This window comes from Nipponia nippon, unplaced genomic scaffold (genome assembly GCF_047370975.1).
Source record: "Nipponia nippon isolate SJK-2023a ecotype South Korea unplaced genomic scaffold, ASM4737097v1 scaffold_1, whole genome shotgun sequence".
In the NCBI taxonomy this organism is placed as follows: Eukaryota; Metazoa; Chordata; class Aves; order Pelecaniformes; family Threskiornithidae; genus Nipponia; species Nipponia nippon.
Genome location: NW_028262290.1, coordinates 112,949,352 through 112,965,702, shown reverse-complemented (window position 1 = coordinate 112,965,702; position 16,351 = coordinate 112,949,352). Strand labels below are relative to the sequence as shown.

Here is a 16,351-nt window from a genome sequence, read left to right as displayed (position 1 = left end):
TGAGCCTGAATCCCAAACAAGCTGTGTTGCAAGTATGACAAGTGCTTATGTAGCGATGTCAGCTAATGCCCTATACAAATTCAGCAGTCCCACAAGGGCCTTTGGTAAATTGAAGTAAAATATTGTAGCTGGAGTTTTCCCTGTGTAAGAAGCAGTTACGAAAGAGCTCATGCAAGAGATGCCAGAGCCAGAGGAGAAAACTCCTTCCAGAGTGCTTTTGTAAGTAAAGAAACTGGGATTTGTGTCTAGCTTGTCATGTCATCAATTAATTCTGGGCTTCCACACATAGTTTTGCTGCCCCTTTTCAGATTGTTCTGGGAAGAGTACAAGTATGGTTTTAGCCTCTTCCTTCCCAACGACACCTGAGAGAGGCCTCTTAAGCCCTCTTCATTTGAATCTAATGTAAAGTTTTCTTACATGCTCACTTTTCACACGCCCCTGCTGCCGGTAACAGTGTAAGGCTAAATATTTACAAAGAAGAGCTTTTTCTTGACTAGTTATCTCCTAAAATTTTAACAGTTTTTTTATTTTACACAAGTTGTTTAACTTTGCAAAGGGTAGAGAAATATTACAAGTTTGTTTAAATTTGCTAAAGTTTGTTGCTTTGTTTTTATTCACTTTTTTCCTTTTTTTCTCCTCAACAGTTACTTAATGTAAATGATTATGGGGATAGCTCTCTTTCTACTTCAGTGTTTGAATTCCTGTGCATCTCTTCCTATGCAATTTTTAAAAAGTGTCAAAGACACGAAAACATTGCAAATGTAACTTTTTACTTCTATAATTTGAAAAATGAGCAATATTTACATAGGGAAGAAACTCCAGGAGCTTGTATTGTTCATTTAGTGTTGGTTGAAGTTGAGGAATACCATATGAAATTGAATATTTTTGGTGTACTTTCAGAGCATCAGTGATGACTAGACCTGTGTAAATCCTAATTCAAAACAACACAATATTCAAAATCAGATTTTTTTTCCCCCCACTTCAGTTTTAATCCATGAACGTGAATTTTGTAGGCAATTTTTCTGACAGCAGAACTTTTGTTGGCATTTTATGAGTTTTTCCAGCCTTTCTGCTTGTCAGTAGCAATTTTAGAGGCAGCTTTTCAAAGCAAATTTCCAAATATGGGGGAAAGTTATCTACTGTTCCTTCTTTTTCTTTTTTCAAATGGTTGAATCTGGCGTTTATGTTCACTTGGGTAGTCTGGTTTTACTCGGTTGCAGAGAGGGATGGAGGGGCTGGACTATACTATACTGTCACTGAGCCTTTTAATGTTTTAAGTGTGGCACTCATGAAGCCTGGTTTCTTCTGTGTCAGAGCTGAGGATCTTTTTAGATTCTTTGTTGTCTAATAATAGTGGAGAGGTTATGTTGCTGTGATTTCCTCAGTGGAGGTTCAGTCATGTACATTGGCCATTTATTGTCATGCAACGTATGCAAACTTAATGTTTTAGAAAACTCTTAGACATCGTTTGAAATTGACTGATAGTTTCATTGGTCTCTAGACATGGACAGACAGTTTGAATCAGCCTTGTTTTCTTAAGCAGTGATGTTTAAAAGGTATCATTTAGGCTAAAACTAATCATGTTTTTTCCTTTCTTGTTATTCTTCCCTCAGAAGGCCTTTGATTATTCTGTGAATTCCCCAGTTAGTCAGAATTGCTGTCTCAAGGGAAAATCAAACAAGAATGGGTTTTTGGGTCCTTTTAGGTCCAGTTACTTCCATACAAGAATATGACTCTACCATTAAGTTTAAGGATTTTTGAGGGATGAGTGAAGTCTGCTGGGAAACATGAGGGTTTTCATACCCCAAACCTACAAAATCTTCCTGTTCTGGTCAGAGACCTGCATCTTCTCCTGACAGTACCGCTACAGGCTAGAACCCAGCTTGTGTTAACTCATGGTTACAAAAAAGCCTTTGTAGGCTGAAAGCCATGTGATAATGATGTGTGTTTCCCCCACTTGCCATTCCAGGTTCAAAACACATATTTAAGTTCTTAAAACTTAAGTTTTAATTTTTCTTAAGTTCTTTTCTTGTCATCTTAGAATAATTCTTCACTTGCAGTGATTCATATCAGTATCACTGCATTTAACCAGTGCTTGACTAAACGATTTTATCCTCACTTAGGTAAGTGGTGGCTTAATTATGGTGTCTTGCATTCTGGTTTGCCGCAAATGTAGATGAGATCTTTTCAGTGTTCATATTAAATTGGAGGAGTTTGTTATGTAAAACAAATACAGGCAGACTCTCTGTAGCTTGAGCTCTAGCTTTATTTATGTGTTTTACAGTGGGACAGAATGTGTAAACATCATTCCAGATGCTCATCCAAACCTTACTGAAAAACCGTAAGAGCGTGGATGCTGTTCAGGTCTGCCATTGCCATCTCTGACTCAAAGTGTTTGTGAGCTGGTGTGCTTAGCATGTGGTATGGCAGGGGAGGATGGAATGATGACCACTGGTAGCATAAATTGGACAAAACTGGGAAAAGGCAGGCTGGACATGCCTTCAAAAGTTTTGGTCTGTTAGATGAAAAATAAAATGATCTTTGATAATTCAGCAACTTGCACAAATTTCTTATTCACTGTAATGCTCAGCATGATTGTTTTGAAACAACTGGCTGTCCCGATACACATCCCTTCCCTTTCCCTTACCTTTCCTCTGATGCTACCACTCTGTTGCCATTTGACACAGTATTTGTGAAGCTTTCCCTCTCCATTACTGGACAGAAGGTCCTCGGAAGCTTTTTAGCTAGAGTGCACGTCTCAGCATCCATGTTGTGGCCAACTAAGTGCTATATCATCTAAGGAAGTGGATGGCAAAATAAAATGGCTTTGGACAGCTTCTGTATCTGTTTGTCCCATTTTACATTATTGATGTTGTTGTTCAATCTTATTGACATATGGCAGAAATAGGCTTCAGGAAGGTCAAGCAAAGCAAATCACTGAGATGCTGCTAGTGAAATTTCAACTAGTCATGGTGAAACCGAAACTGAGGGTGAGGGAAGAAAATAGGAAGGAAAGGGAAGGATAGGCAGAAACAAGATAGTATTGGTGCCAAGACTTCAAGCTAATCCATATTTATTGTGTCTGTATAGCAATATTTGAGGAATGAAAACCCAGAAAAGTATGAAAACATTTATTTGCAAAAGGATCATTTAGGAGCTAATACTTCCTTCAGTCAAAGCCTGAGGCAGGAAGGTATTTGGGTATTGCAGTAGTGAGTACAGCTGAAGTGTTCAGTGCCTCTACAGCAGGAAAGCGAAGCTACTTGGTCTGCAGATACCTGCAACGCAATGACACTCGTACATGGCATGTGGAATCCAACAGTGCATGCAGGGAATGGATATGGGAGACACATGCCCTTGTAAACACGGTAATAATATGCATAGAAGTTTATTTTAATAAATGATCTTTACAAGTTTCCTGTTGTTCTTTGTTGCATCTTTTTCTTATTATCACTATTCAAAGACATTTTTAGTGCTGCTCCTCTTTCTAACCTTGGGCTATTTCAAACAGATGTTTTTGAAGTGCTTGCTTTGTGTTCCATTGAATGCGTGCAGGAAATCTCAGTCGATTTTTTTTTTTCATTCTTACATCAACAGCCATGAATGAAAAGTGTTTCCTACAATTTACCATTTTGTTAGCTGCACACAATTTTCTTTTCACAATTTTTAGTGCAAGCTTTGCATTGTTTCATTTCTACCTACTAATCTGTTTCGTAATACAATGAAGAAGCCATCAATTTCAAAAGTTTCTTTTCTTCAAAGAGGTCATTTTCCCAATCATGGTCTCCAAATTTGGCTAATTGCACTTTTGACCCATCAGGTTGCTGAATATGTATGTCATGGAATCTTGAGGGTTTTCCAGAACATTTGCAGCTGGTAAGTTGTACCAGCTGAAGCAGCCATTCTAACTCTTTTTTATGGCTCAGTAAAGGCGAGGTGAGTTATTGCAATTAAAACAAGGAGGTAAGATTCCACCAAGCAAATGTGCATGATGTATTCTTAGAATGGACTTCTTGGGATGCTTGCATGGCCTTTTCGAGTTCATCTCTAAGTAGGACATGTAGTCTTGGAGAAAAGAGTGTGGCTCAGAAATTTGCTTTCACCTGATTTTACTCTAACCATCAGTGGTGCGGTGGCCAGATTGTGGTTTTGGGATAAGTCCAGTTCCTGTGCATATGAGCAAGCGTACAGGTTTGAAAGGCTAGTAGCGGTTAGCCACAGTACCCCTGGATCTATTAGCCAGGCTGGTAATTAAGGTAGACAAGGAAGCAGCCTGCTGCGCAAAGACCAAACTACCAGGGTGTCAATAAAGACCACTGTGTGAAGAACTGTTCCGAATCATTTGCATTCCAAAAAAACATGGCTAGGACCCTATCTCAACTATTTTTTGCTACAATTTGTGGCTTGGCAAGCTCCAGCTTTCATTTTGTAATTGCCTTTTCTTGCCATTTCTCTCCAAAGACTATGGTTCTCCTGATAGTGCCCAGGTTGATAGAAATTCCTGGCATGGCAAATATCTAGCTCAACACCTTCCTCATGTACAGCTGAAAATTGGCAACAGCCTTGGTTTTCCAGCCTTTAGCAAAAGACAAGGGAATGTTTACCGCTGACTTTGGGAATGCTTCCCACAAAATAAAGATAATTAAGTGTACCAAGACTGGGCTTCTTTTGTAGAAGTATAGACTGGCTACTTCGCAGCTACCAAGAAGGGAATGATTTTGCAGTTTAATGCAAACTTTGTGGGCTTTAGGAGAACAACAGCTTGCTTTTAACAGTATTTGTTAAAAGGGTAAATTGTATATTGAGAAAAGGCATATGAAATATCTGAGCAAACAAATGTGCATGCTAATATTAACAGAGAAGCGTGGTGAACTCCGGAACTTTCAGGGTGATTTCTTCAGGCTACAAAAAGTTCATAGCAGAGGTTTAATATGGTGATAAGTAAAATTTTAGTACTGACTCAGCTAATTTTTCTCATTTTTAGACCAGCAAATCAGCTGCGTAAATAACGTCAATCAATCAGTTCTGTAATATTCCTTGCTGTCCTGAATGGAAATCAGAGGCAGAAAAGTGAGGATCCACATCTTAAATGTGTCTAAAAGCCTCAGTGCCTGGGTATCCAAAATTTACCAAGGAAGGGTATAAGCCTTTAAACATAAAGGAAATCGCTGAAGTTTTTAACCAGAAATCTGAGTATTTGCCATTTATGCCAATGTAGAATAAAACAAAATCTGAAATGTTTTCTCAATGAGTTACCTCTGATGACAGCAAAAATTAAAGTTAGCAGCTGCGTAAAATGTATCGTTCATGAGAACATGCTTTATGAATCCAGATTTATATATAGCATGAAATCTTTGGGCTAATATCAGCTGGCCTGTCTCTAATGGGGTCAGCGATGATGACTTCAGGAGCACGCAGCTGCCTTAGGGATCTTGAGAAACTTAGGGGTCCGTTCGAGTAAGCAGAAGTTTGCCAAACCCAAACCCAGCAAAGAGCGTTGAGGTCATATGGGAATTTGCCATTGATCTGTGCCTGCCTCTTGCCATAGCTGATGGGATAGAATTGAGATGTAGTCTTTGCCTGGGTGTTGGGAAGTGCCGATGGCTGAAGGTGGTCTGAAAGGAAGCAGCCTGGGAACCACTTCTCCTGCTTTGCTTACGGGGCATTACTGAAGACCAGGCAGGGACATATTCCTGCCTGAACTTCACACTGCATGTGGACTTTGATCTGCGCTTGCCTAACTGCCCTGTGGGTTCCTAAAAGCTGCTCTGGAACCTAATTGATTTTAGCAACTTGAAAGAATGAGTTAATTGCAGACTTTCTGCCCGTGGATATTTTAATGTTAACAGATGGGGGAGACCTAAGGTTACAATGAAATATTTTGAAATTATCTGTTGAACTTCTCCCTGATCTCTGCAGTGAGCATTAAGTAAAGAGCCGGTGTGGAGTGCTGACATTCAGATCTGCACAAAGCAATCTGCTAGCATCATTTGGAAGAATGACCTTGTTCAAGGACGCAGAAATGTGATAATTGTGGTTTCAAAGAAAAAGATTCCGTCTGTATAAAACAAAGGGGAATGCGTCATTGGATGCATCAACCCTAAACTGACAGTATGTGCTAGTTGCCTCAGATGCAAATTTAGATAGTTCATTTCAGGTACTTATTTTTGAAGATGCAAATTAAAAATTGTTAGATTTGTGGCTGACACATTATAACTGAGGTTGTTTTTTATAAAAGGCACCAGTGATTTGGAAAGGCTTCATTCCAGGAGACTTCATTTGCTGTCTTTGGATCTCATTTCCAACAAATTCAGTGATCCTGTGGTTTCCCAAAAAAATTAATTCATGCTAGCATCCCAAAAAGAAAAAGTCCACCAGAAGGAAAGCTTACTTAAACACCAGTTAGAAGATGGCTAGTTGTTAAAACAGAACATAGCAGCGTTTCTTTCTCTCCCACATCTGAAATTTACCCTCATTCAGCTCTCAGTTTATTCAGTGGCAAAGAGTCATCTCACCTGTCTGAAACCACAATGACTGCCTAAGCTCATCTTTTAGCTCATTTCTGTCATTAGTGGGGGAAGGAAGGCACATCAAAAAGGCAGTGCGCCGTTTACTGAGGAAATATATGACAGGCAGCTTTTGAAGGTGACTCCTCCTGGCTGTCCGTCTCCAGTGACTTCCATGAGCATCTGTGTGCCTGATTCCTATGAAAGGTTAGTGCTAGGTGAGGTGGTTGACTTGCATGAAAAAAGACTCATGACGAAGACTTCTAATGATCTGATCACCAAAGACTCTGACATCAAAATTTTACCCATGTTAAGGCTTTTTACTGCTTATACTTTTCTGACTCAGTTCCCAAAGTTCAGCACCCAAAAACGGGGAGGGTGTTTGCACATAAGAAGAGAGTGTGCCCTTTAGAAGTTTTCAGTAGCAGGAGATGGAGACAAGAGTAATTGAAAGGTCTTGGTGCTGAGGAATTGCTTAGGCTGTTGTTTTATTGAAAATCCTCCAGTAAGCCAAAGTTTGCTAATGTTTTGGGCCCAGGACTTCCCTTCCTGTAACACGCATGGAGGAATTTATGACTGTGAAGTGAAAATACAAGCTATGTATGATTTCACTTATAGCTGGCTAATGTGGTCAAAAGCTTATTTGAGTTAAGGTGAGTTGAAAGAAGCTGTTAGCTGTCCTGCCAAGGCCACTGAACTTTTCATTGTTGCATTTTGATGCTTCTAAATAATACAAAATTAATTGATTACTTCAATTTTTTTATTTTTTTTTTATTCGGAGGAAGAAGGATATTTCAGGAAACATGAGGAAGGCAAAACAATTATGTGGGAAATTGCTTGTAATTTCTTCTGATGAATAATGCCAGTGTAGCAATGCTCTGCGTTTCAGTGATTGCTCCTTGCAAACATGTTTTTTGTTCCTGTGGTTGTTGTCACTTGCAGTTTGCTATACAAAAGCAGTGACAGAAGATAACTATCCAGCCTAATACAAATCCATTGGGTCACAGGCTACCAGTTACTTTATTTTCAATTGTGTTTTGAGGATTCCTGCTGGAGCTGGCTTTTATAGGTTGTGGCTTTTCCTCAGTGGTTCACACGTGCTATGTATGCAGAGCCTTAGACTAAAATGTGGCAGACTGTGGAATGAATCATACCTGCTGACTGTTGTGAAAAGACATGGTGAGCTCCTGGATTGCTTTCTGTCTGTGCTGGACCCCTCCCACCAACCCACTGTTTGAATGGAGCATCAAAGGGGCTGCTATGCAGACTGTGGAGGCATCTGTCCACCCAGCTGACTGAAACGACTGCGCACGTGCATTACGCCGCATAACCGCGTGCAGTCCGCTCTAGGTATTTTTGGGCAGTGTTAAATACCTTGTGCATTTGCTTTGCAGTTTCTTTACACCCTAGCAGGCAGTCGGATACTGTCATGGGGCATCTGACAGACCTTCTACGCGCTCGCTGCTTCGCAGGTCTGCACACGCTCTCTAACTCTGATATGTCCCCAGCGTATCAGATTTACTGAGTTCGTACATTATAGTGAGATAGCAGGTGCACACCTATTTCTGTGTTGAAATTGAATAAAAATATAGTTCACTGCACAGTGAACATCTGTTTCTCAAACTTATTCATTACTTTCCTACCAGTAATTATGGTGGTTTTCCAGAGGAGGAATGTACTGTAGATCAGAAGGCAGGGTTTTGTCTTTCAGTTCAGCAGATGTTTATCTTTGCAGCCTGTAGAAGCGACCCTTGGTCTTTTTCTGTGCGTAAACTGAAGCTGGCATTTATGCAATCAGGTCTACTTCTGATTATTATTTTGTTAATTTTATTTATTTATTTTGATGTTCTTAAAAAAGCAATTTGAGCTGGCTATCAAAAGAATGTTATCGCAAATGAGTTGTCTTTGAAATCATCCTCTTGGGTTTTCATTACATAAGGGTGATTTGACTAACAAAAGCCACGTAAACACAGACTGATAGCAGAAAGTGCCTCTTATTCAGGCCCCCGGAGTCAGTGACAAGGATTTGCTGAAGCTGAAAGTGTTCCTTACTAGTGTCTAATTGTAATGACGTTCTTCTTGTCTGCAGAAGACTCATGAAGGACCTTATTGTAACTGGGATCAATCTCATTGTGTGCCAGTTTTTGCTCGTGAACCTCTGTGGTGAACAAGACCGTGAATAGTGTTCCGTACTGAAGTTAATGCTGACAATATTGTGGGGAAAATTTTGTGTATCTAAGCATTAATCATGGCAAGATTATTAGACATTATTTCTTACATGGATGTAGAAGCTTTCATTCTTATCCAATATGCAATTGCAACACGTTTTACAAGTATGCCCACTTGCATTGAAAGTTGGTGGCATTTGAGACTGAAGGAAATGCCTGAACAGCACAGTTACTTCACAAGAATAGGGAGAGGCCATGAGAGCAAACCTGATTTCTTACAGAATGTGTTACAGCATCCTTTATGTTTACAGGGAACCCCCACGCCGTTTGCTCATGGAGTGCAGTGTCAGAATTGCACTGAATGCAATGGGTTATTGTCTGCTTAAGGAAACTTCAATGTAAATTTTAAAACTTGATTCCAAAGCTTTGGAAACTTGAGGAATAGCAAGAACAGATTCTCTCCTGGGATATGAAACTGGCATTCAGGATATGAAACGCGATGCTTTGTTGCTACATACACACATTTTTGTCAGACGTCCATAAAATTCAGTTCTCTGTACAAAACTTTCTTGTTCCATGTGTTCTTGGTACATCGGTAAAACCTGGTACATCAGTAAAACTCTCACAAAAGAGTTGAGAAGTGACATTCTCATGTATAGCTTTAGCAATTTAGTGTTTGGAAAAGGTTTTCTCTATTTGTGTGCATGAACTACGTACATCTTTGAAAGGAACTAAGAATGACACATCTTTTCTGGGGTTATTGCAGCAGGAAGCCGGTAGCTCATTTTAGCTAGCTGTGTCACTATTAGCGAGAGTGGGAGAAGTTCTAATGTTGCTCAAATCTCTTAAAGTTTGTCAGAACATTTTCATATTTTGCAGGAAGATAAATCAAAAGCCTTTTTTGGTGAGGTGTGGACCATACCTACCTTCCGCTCCTCCTCAGGTGGGAGACAGGAAACTTTTAATAATTTCTTCCAACCCATATCTGTAGCAAACTTTTGAACTCGCAACCCAGGCAAATAATCCGCTCATGAGGATTTTCTGGTCTAGGCTACAAGTCCTTTCTCCCACCGAGCTGTTCTTTAGGACTGAGCTATCAAAGATGATTCCCTCAATCTGTCACCTGAGCTCTGGGATCTCCAGTTTCAGTATGTGTTAAAAGGGACCAAGCGGCAATCACTTCAGCCCAGGGTTCCCCTCTCTGGTGAGGGCCTTCCCTACGTGGACAGGGCTTAGTTTTGACAAGACATTCCACTGCAGGCTTTCTTAATGAAACTGGTGTCAGACTTAGCAGAGGCTTTTGAGTAGCTTTTGATCTCATAGTGACAATTGATGAAAGAACATTGTCTCAAGAGAGTACTTAACCAGCTCTAGCAGTGCTGTGTTCAATAGCTTGCCCTCTTTTCCCAGCTATAATAAAAAAATGTCTGTGCTTTCTACAAACCTCACCTATTAGGTAGTAGGCTATCATGGTTGAAACAACATATTAATCGGGTTGACCTGTCAATATCAAACTGTTCAGCAGTTAATATCAAGAGTAAAACGGATAAATATTCCATCCTTGGTGATCTGGGATGATATTAGAATTTAATTTTTTTTTTTTAATTTTTAATGTGCATTCAAAGTAGTTTTTTCCTCTGCCATCCCAATGGTACGAGGATGATTCTCAGAGGAAAAGATTGAGTTGTACTGTTGGAAACATGCTAGTGAATCACAGTCAATAAAGCTTTGAAAATAAATGCAGGGACTAGCCACGCAGCTTTGCAGACTTTACACCGGTTGGAGGAACTTGACCCAAGTATTCAGACAACACGTGTGCTTTGCATGTTAATTGAAGCTGACTGGTATCCAGACTGCGGTGGTGTTAGTCTTCTCTGCAGTGATATGTAATGCTATTTTTAAAAAAAAATCGACAGCATAAAAGCAAGCCCTCTAGCTAAGGAGATAAATATTTGTACACAGATACTGTTTTATTTATAACAGAGAGGAGAATGCTTGGAGCAGTTACTCAGAAATTTTACATTTCAAGAACACGCTGAAAACAGCCTCACTTTTTCCTGTTACTCAGTTTGGATCTGGAGTGGCTGTGGGTCTTGGAGCTGTGTATCTTCCATGGACTGAGTTCAGCTGCCCAGTTTCTAGACATTTGCTTTCTATCTTCCTGAATCTTATGAGAGCTACAACTTTAGGGAAACGTTAAAAAAAGCAGGAGCGGGGCTGTGGAATAGCGTACCCTCTGGATAACCTCTCACCTTCACCGAGAACCCAGCCCACCTGCTTTACACAAATGTATTGCTCTGCTGAATTCAGTGGGATCATTTGCAGATACTCTCAGGGTTTTTTACAGTGGGTGCATACAGATATTTTCCTTGGAAGGGCAGTGCGGGAGGCCGTATTCCGGAATTGGCCCTTTTCCAAGATTTTACACCTACTTGTGGGGTCAGAGGAAGTTAAAATGCATAGCATTGCTCAGGACTAGGCTTTTTCTTTGGAAAGTTAAAGGATTATTCCAAGGACAAAAATGTGAAATAACTGTGCGTAGAACAAAGGTTCTCAGGCTTTTTCCATAATATTTGGCACATGTTCACAGAGAATTTGCAGACTAGAGGAATAGCTTCCCTTGGAAATCTCATTAAGAAAGGCATTAGCTATATCTCAATATAATTAAACAACTAGATTTAAAGCTAATACTGTGTGACCAACCAGTTCTTTGTAACTGCTGTGCTCATGACCATAATCTGAGAAACTTTTGGCTGACCTACAGCCTGGCTCACTTGTGGCATGTGCCATGGTCTTAAGACAGCTTAATATTAGAAATGGTTAACATCTCCCTTCTGGCCTGGGATCTCCTTATGCAGAGGAACTGACTGCTTCTCCGACAGCGAGCTCCATGGGCTCCAGTGGAACTAGGTCTGATAGATCTGTGCAAATTTTTAGTTCTGAACTTGAAAAGAAAAGGAGGGGGAAAAAAAAGAAACAATGAAAATTTAGGTTTTGATCAGTCTATAATGAACTTTTTAGAACAGAACAAAACATGATTTGGTTGAAAAAAGCGTTTTGTTCATACAAAACAGACAGTTACAATAAAAGCAAAGTAAATGATGAACTGGGTTCCTTAAATTGATTGTGATAATTACATCAGTATGTTTCATTCAGTCAGTAGCCTGACAAGACTCAGCATTTTCCTGTGAAACGGAACATGTGGCTGAACCCTACTCGCTTGCTGCAATGACTAGTCTACGGGGTAAAGATAGGAAAGAGGTCAGCATCTTGCCCTCTGCTTCCCTTGCTTTAATACAAGCTCCTAAAAATAAAGCATGTTAAAAGTTTGTGGTAATGTTTTTATTTCAGTCGAAATGGTTTGGTGAATTTGATTGAATTCCGGAATTACTTCAGCCACTGTGAAACAGAATTTTTCAGCTAATAAATTTGCCTGGATGCCCTTCAGTGAGACAGCCTGGCCTTAACTTTATGATTGCATTTAGGACTATTTAAAAAAAAATAGAGATACATGGAATGCATTAAAGGCAAACTATCACCGGGTTCTTATTTAGTGAAGGTAACTGGCAGCAGCTGCTGTGACTCAATGAATCAGAAATAGTTATAGATAATGGATGGTAAGACAAAGACAATGTAATTTTTTTTCACATGAGAGCGGCTGATCGTGTGACAAGGTTTTATTATAACAACTGTACTTCTGTTTTTCCAAATGATTGATGCACGCAGTACTCTGCATAATCTTCTTCGATGATGAATGTTGGTGCCATGAAGCAACCGTTACTCACTGTGCTATTATTGAACATGAATTTTGAATGACTTGTGGCATAGAGCTGCCAGGTACTTAAATCAATGAAATAAAAGTCAGGAAGAGCCAAAGATAATGTTCCTCCTGCAATATTAACTCCTGTGGCTTGTATACAAATGATGTTTCTGGTAACTAGTTAAGGGGTCACATCTCTGGACTCCCCATACACGGGATGAAGGAAGGAGAAGGCATATGAATCAATGCTTACTGTTTGGACGTGAAAGTTATTTTGTTTTTTTCTCTTCCTCCCCTCCTGCATTGGCAGGAAAAGCTGGGAGTGGGTAGGAGGGATCAATGGTTTGGCTCTAGGGAGGAGGTGAATTCATCTTCCATGTGTGCTGCCTGAGGCTGGATCAACCTGAAAGGTGGTGGAGCACCTTGCCTAGCTCTGCTCATCAAACACAGCGTTGCTGCTCACACCTGGTGGTGCAGTTACACAGAAGAGGGGTATGGGAGCACCGAGCCGTGCTGTTTCTTCCATGGGGCTGAGGTTGCTCCACGGATTTCCCCAGCTGGGTTCCAGGACTGGAGGGAAATGTGCTGGCATAGTTGAATGCTCTCCGCCTGGCTTACAGAGATGAGAAGAGTTGTGTTCAGTGTATTTGTACATCACTGACCTTCCCATCTCCGTTCTCACAGCAGGAATGAAGTATTGAGCAATACTTTTGTTTTTCAACTGCCGACAAGCAGATGAGTTAATCCTCCCGGAGATGGAGGGTCCACCTCTTGCTCAAGATTCTTTGTAACGCTAAATATGTAGCTGTGTGTCAGCAGTACCACTGTCAGTAGGAGTGGCATTTATGTAACCTAGCCAGAGGAACAATCAATATTTTGTATGATTTTTAGTCTCCAGAGCCTCAGTGTTTATGTAGGGAAAGCGAGGGGGAAGAAACCCAGCTGCAAAGAGATGTTTGTGCAATGCACGCAGGCAGACTGCCTGCTCCTCAGCTCTGCCATGAAACACAGCCCCATGGAGACGTGATTTCTCCTGAAAGCACTGATGCCACAGGGGCATTGTGACAGCAAGGGAATACAGATACACACTTCATTTTAAGAACTTCATGTACATGTCTACTGTAGGAGGTTGGGCTCCCACTATGGTTAATAAAGTGAGAGCAGGCACCTATATGGGGCTCTAGCTCTGAATTGGAAAAGGTTATTTTTCTCCATAGACTATAGAAAAAAGCTGAGGAAAAGTAGTTTCCTAAGTAGAAGACAAATTTTAGATGACATGACTACTCTTCTACATCTTTGCATCTTGAATAGGACAAATTAACAACTTGTGATTTCTGCTACACTGTTAAATATATAATTGAATGTTTATTTAACTGCTGTTTAACAAGGATGAAGACATTCACAAAAATGTTTTAACGTGTCAATTCTTTATCCCCTTGTCCATTTTAAAGGAATGGTAATTTTCTCCGTCTAATTGTAAGCGTGTATATTCTTTGAATGTTTAAAATATTTACATTTTACTCTTTACTTTTGCATTTTCTTCTCTTTCTTCCCTTTTTTGCTTTTCTAATTTACCACAGAAAGTAGAGTGAAGGAGAGGAAAAGACAAAAGAAAATTGCGCAAATATATTAATTGTCTTTGACACAGGAGACATTTTCTGCACAAATTTTTGTTTTCAGAAAGTCTGTTTCCCCCCTAGTAATAATAATAACCTGATAAAAAACTTCCACGAGTTGTTTAATATAGATGGGACAGTCTAAGGCTGACCTCCTGATCTAATGAAAATCATAGCATTTCCTAACCTTGTATAGTATTTCTGCAATAGTGTTTCTAAATATACTCTAATACAATTTTGCATAAGTGTACACCAGTCATCACAAATGGCTGACTTTTTGTCAACTCAAGAAGTTACTTCCTTTCTTATGGCTGGAATGAAATTGCCCTCTCTTAGCTCCTGTGTTAAGTTCCAAGTGATTTCTATTTTAACTTATTTCAGTATGAGTAGGGGACAGTCATAACTCACTGACTTATTTGAGGTTAAATATAACGTGATGTTTGCCTGGCATCATTGTGACTGATCTTTGAAAAGTGATTTTTGTTGATTTCTTGTATTCGGATTAAAGAACCTTGTAGACTTCCAAAAGTTTTTACCTGCCAGTCATGTATGCTAAGTCTCATGCTGGATCCAGTTTTGAACTGACACTCACTCGCAGACCTATTTCTCTTTGTACTAATCAGGTTTCTGTTTTCCTTGTCTCTAGGTTGCGGTCTTTGGTAAAGCAGTTAGAGAGAGGGGAGGCTTCAGTTGTAGACCTAAAGAAGAATTTGGAATATGCTGCGACTGTTCTTGAGTCAGTGTACATTGACGAAACTAGGTGAGTTCGCTACAGGCATCAGCGCTCTTATATCTAGTACCAATGACACAAAATTGTAATTTACAGGTCATTTGGGAAATTTGTTTTAGCCAAGATTCATTAGTCATAGACAATATGTTTTTAATCATTAAAATATTGTAGTCTGTGTAGAGCAGATCTTCAATCCTAGGTTTAAAAGCTGCTTTAAGTTTCCTGGGGCGGGGGAGAAGATCAAAAGCAATCATAAATTTAATATATATTCTCTTGGAGAAATGTTTTCATAATAATTGTGTCCCACTTTTTCTGAAAGTTTCTAAATTCCTGCTCCTCTGTTACTTTTGAATAGTGTTAAATCTTTTCACTTGTATCAAGTCTTTGAAATTAAAAATATTTTTACTCTGGATCATGATAGAGGTAGACTGGTAAGACGGTGCAGAGGAGTTCCCCGCTCTGTTATGTGCTATTTCCCCAGTGCTAAATGCACTTGTAGAGTCACCTCAGATGACCAGAATGGGAAAGAGGACTGTGTAATACTAACTGGGAAATTTGACATGACCGTAAATGAGCTCTGAAGGGCAGAAAGGTCAGGAATATTGACGAGCCGAAGGTGAGAAGTGAGTAGATGATGATGTAGTTGTGCTTCAGAAGGCTGATACTTCTTGATTGTTGGCCTAGTAGTGAGTTTCACAATCTGACATTTAACTATACAAGAGAATAAACAATCTGTTGTAGACTTGCACAATTGTGTTCCATTAGGGCTGACGAACCAAAGACTTTTAACAACTGCTTTAACTAAAATATATGTGAGCTTCTTTTTTGTTAACAGTGTTGCAACGCTCTCCAAAGAAGTCTGTTTATCCATCTTTTTCCTCCCCCTTCTAGGCGATTACTGGATACAGAAGATGAGCTTAGTGACATCCAGTCTGACTCTGTGCCCTCGGAGGTCCGGGACTGGTTGGCTTCTACCTTCACACGGCAAATGGGGATGATGCTCAAAAGGACGGAGGAAAAACCCCGGTTCAGGAGTATTGTCCATGCAGTACAAGCTGGGATATTTGTGGAAAGGTAAAAGGGCATGTAATTACTTAGTTCTAACAGCTGCCCAGGTACTGCAAATTACACCTGTAGTATTGAATGTGGAATACTTTAATATGCTTCTAATGATGTTTCTACACAGATCTGAATAGCACCTTGAAAGCTAGGATTAAGTAATAGATTGCAATCTGAAATAGCACATACTGATCTGTTCTTAGCTTAATACAGATGTAATAGCACAGTTGGAATGATTTTGACAGAGAATATGCACCTCTGCGTAGCCCTAGGTCAAGAGTGACACCTTTTAAAATTCAGTCAGGCCAGACCAAGCCCTCCCTTGCCTCTGTTTACCTCTGTTGTCTAGTATTTCTCATGAAGAACTGCTAAGAAGCAGAAGAAAGTTCTGTATCATAGTATTACTGGAATGGACTATAGACCAAGACTGATGTGAAAACTTTGGAGCTCAGGAAGGATTTCAAAAAACCCATCGAGTCCTCTCAGCCTTCTCAGTTGTGATTTGCATCAGA

The 16,351-nt window shown here is 39.9% G+C and overlaps 1 protein-coding gene across 8 annotated transcripts in view; it reads left to right on the top strand.

The window, feature by feature from the left end:
• PDE1C (phosphodiesterase 1C) overlaps positions 1 to 16,351 on the top strand; it is a 352,044-nt gene that overhangs the window by 220,600 nt on the left and 115,093 nt on the right. For all 8 annotated transcript variants that reach the window (XM_087767398.1, XM_087767403.1, XM_087767422.1 and 5 more), the window contains 2 exons: positions 14,697 to 14,810; positions 15,672 to 15,854. In XM_087767398.1, coding sequence (XP_087623524.1) covers positions 14,697 to 14,810; positions 15,672 to 15,854 — 297 coding nt within the window. The remainder of the gene's footprint in view (positions 1 to 14,696; positions 14,811 to 15,671; positions 15,855 to 16,351) is intronic.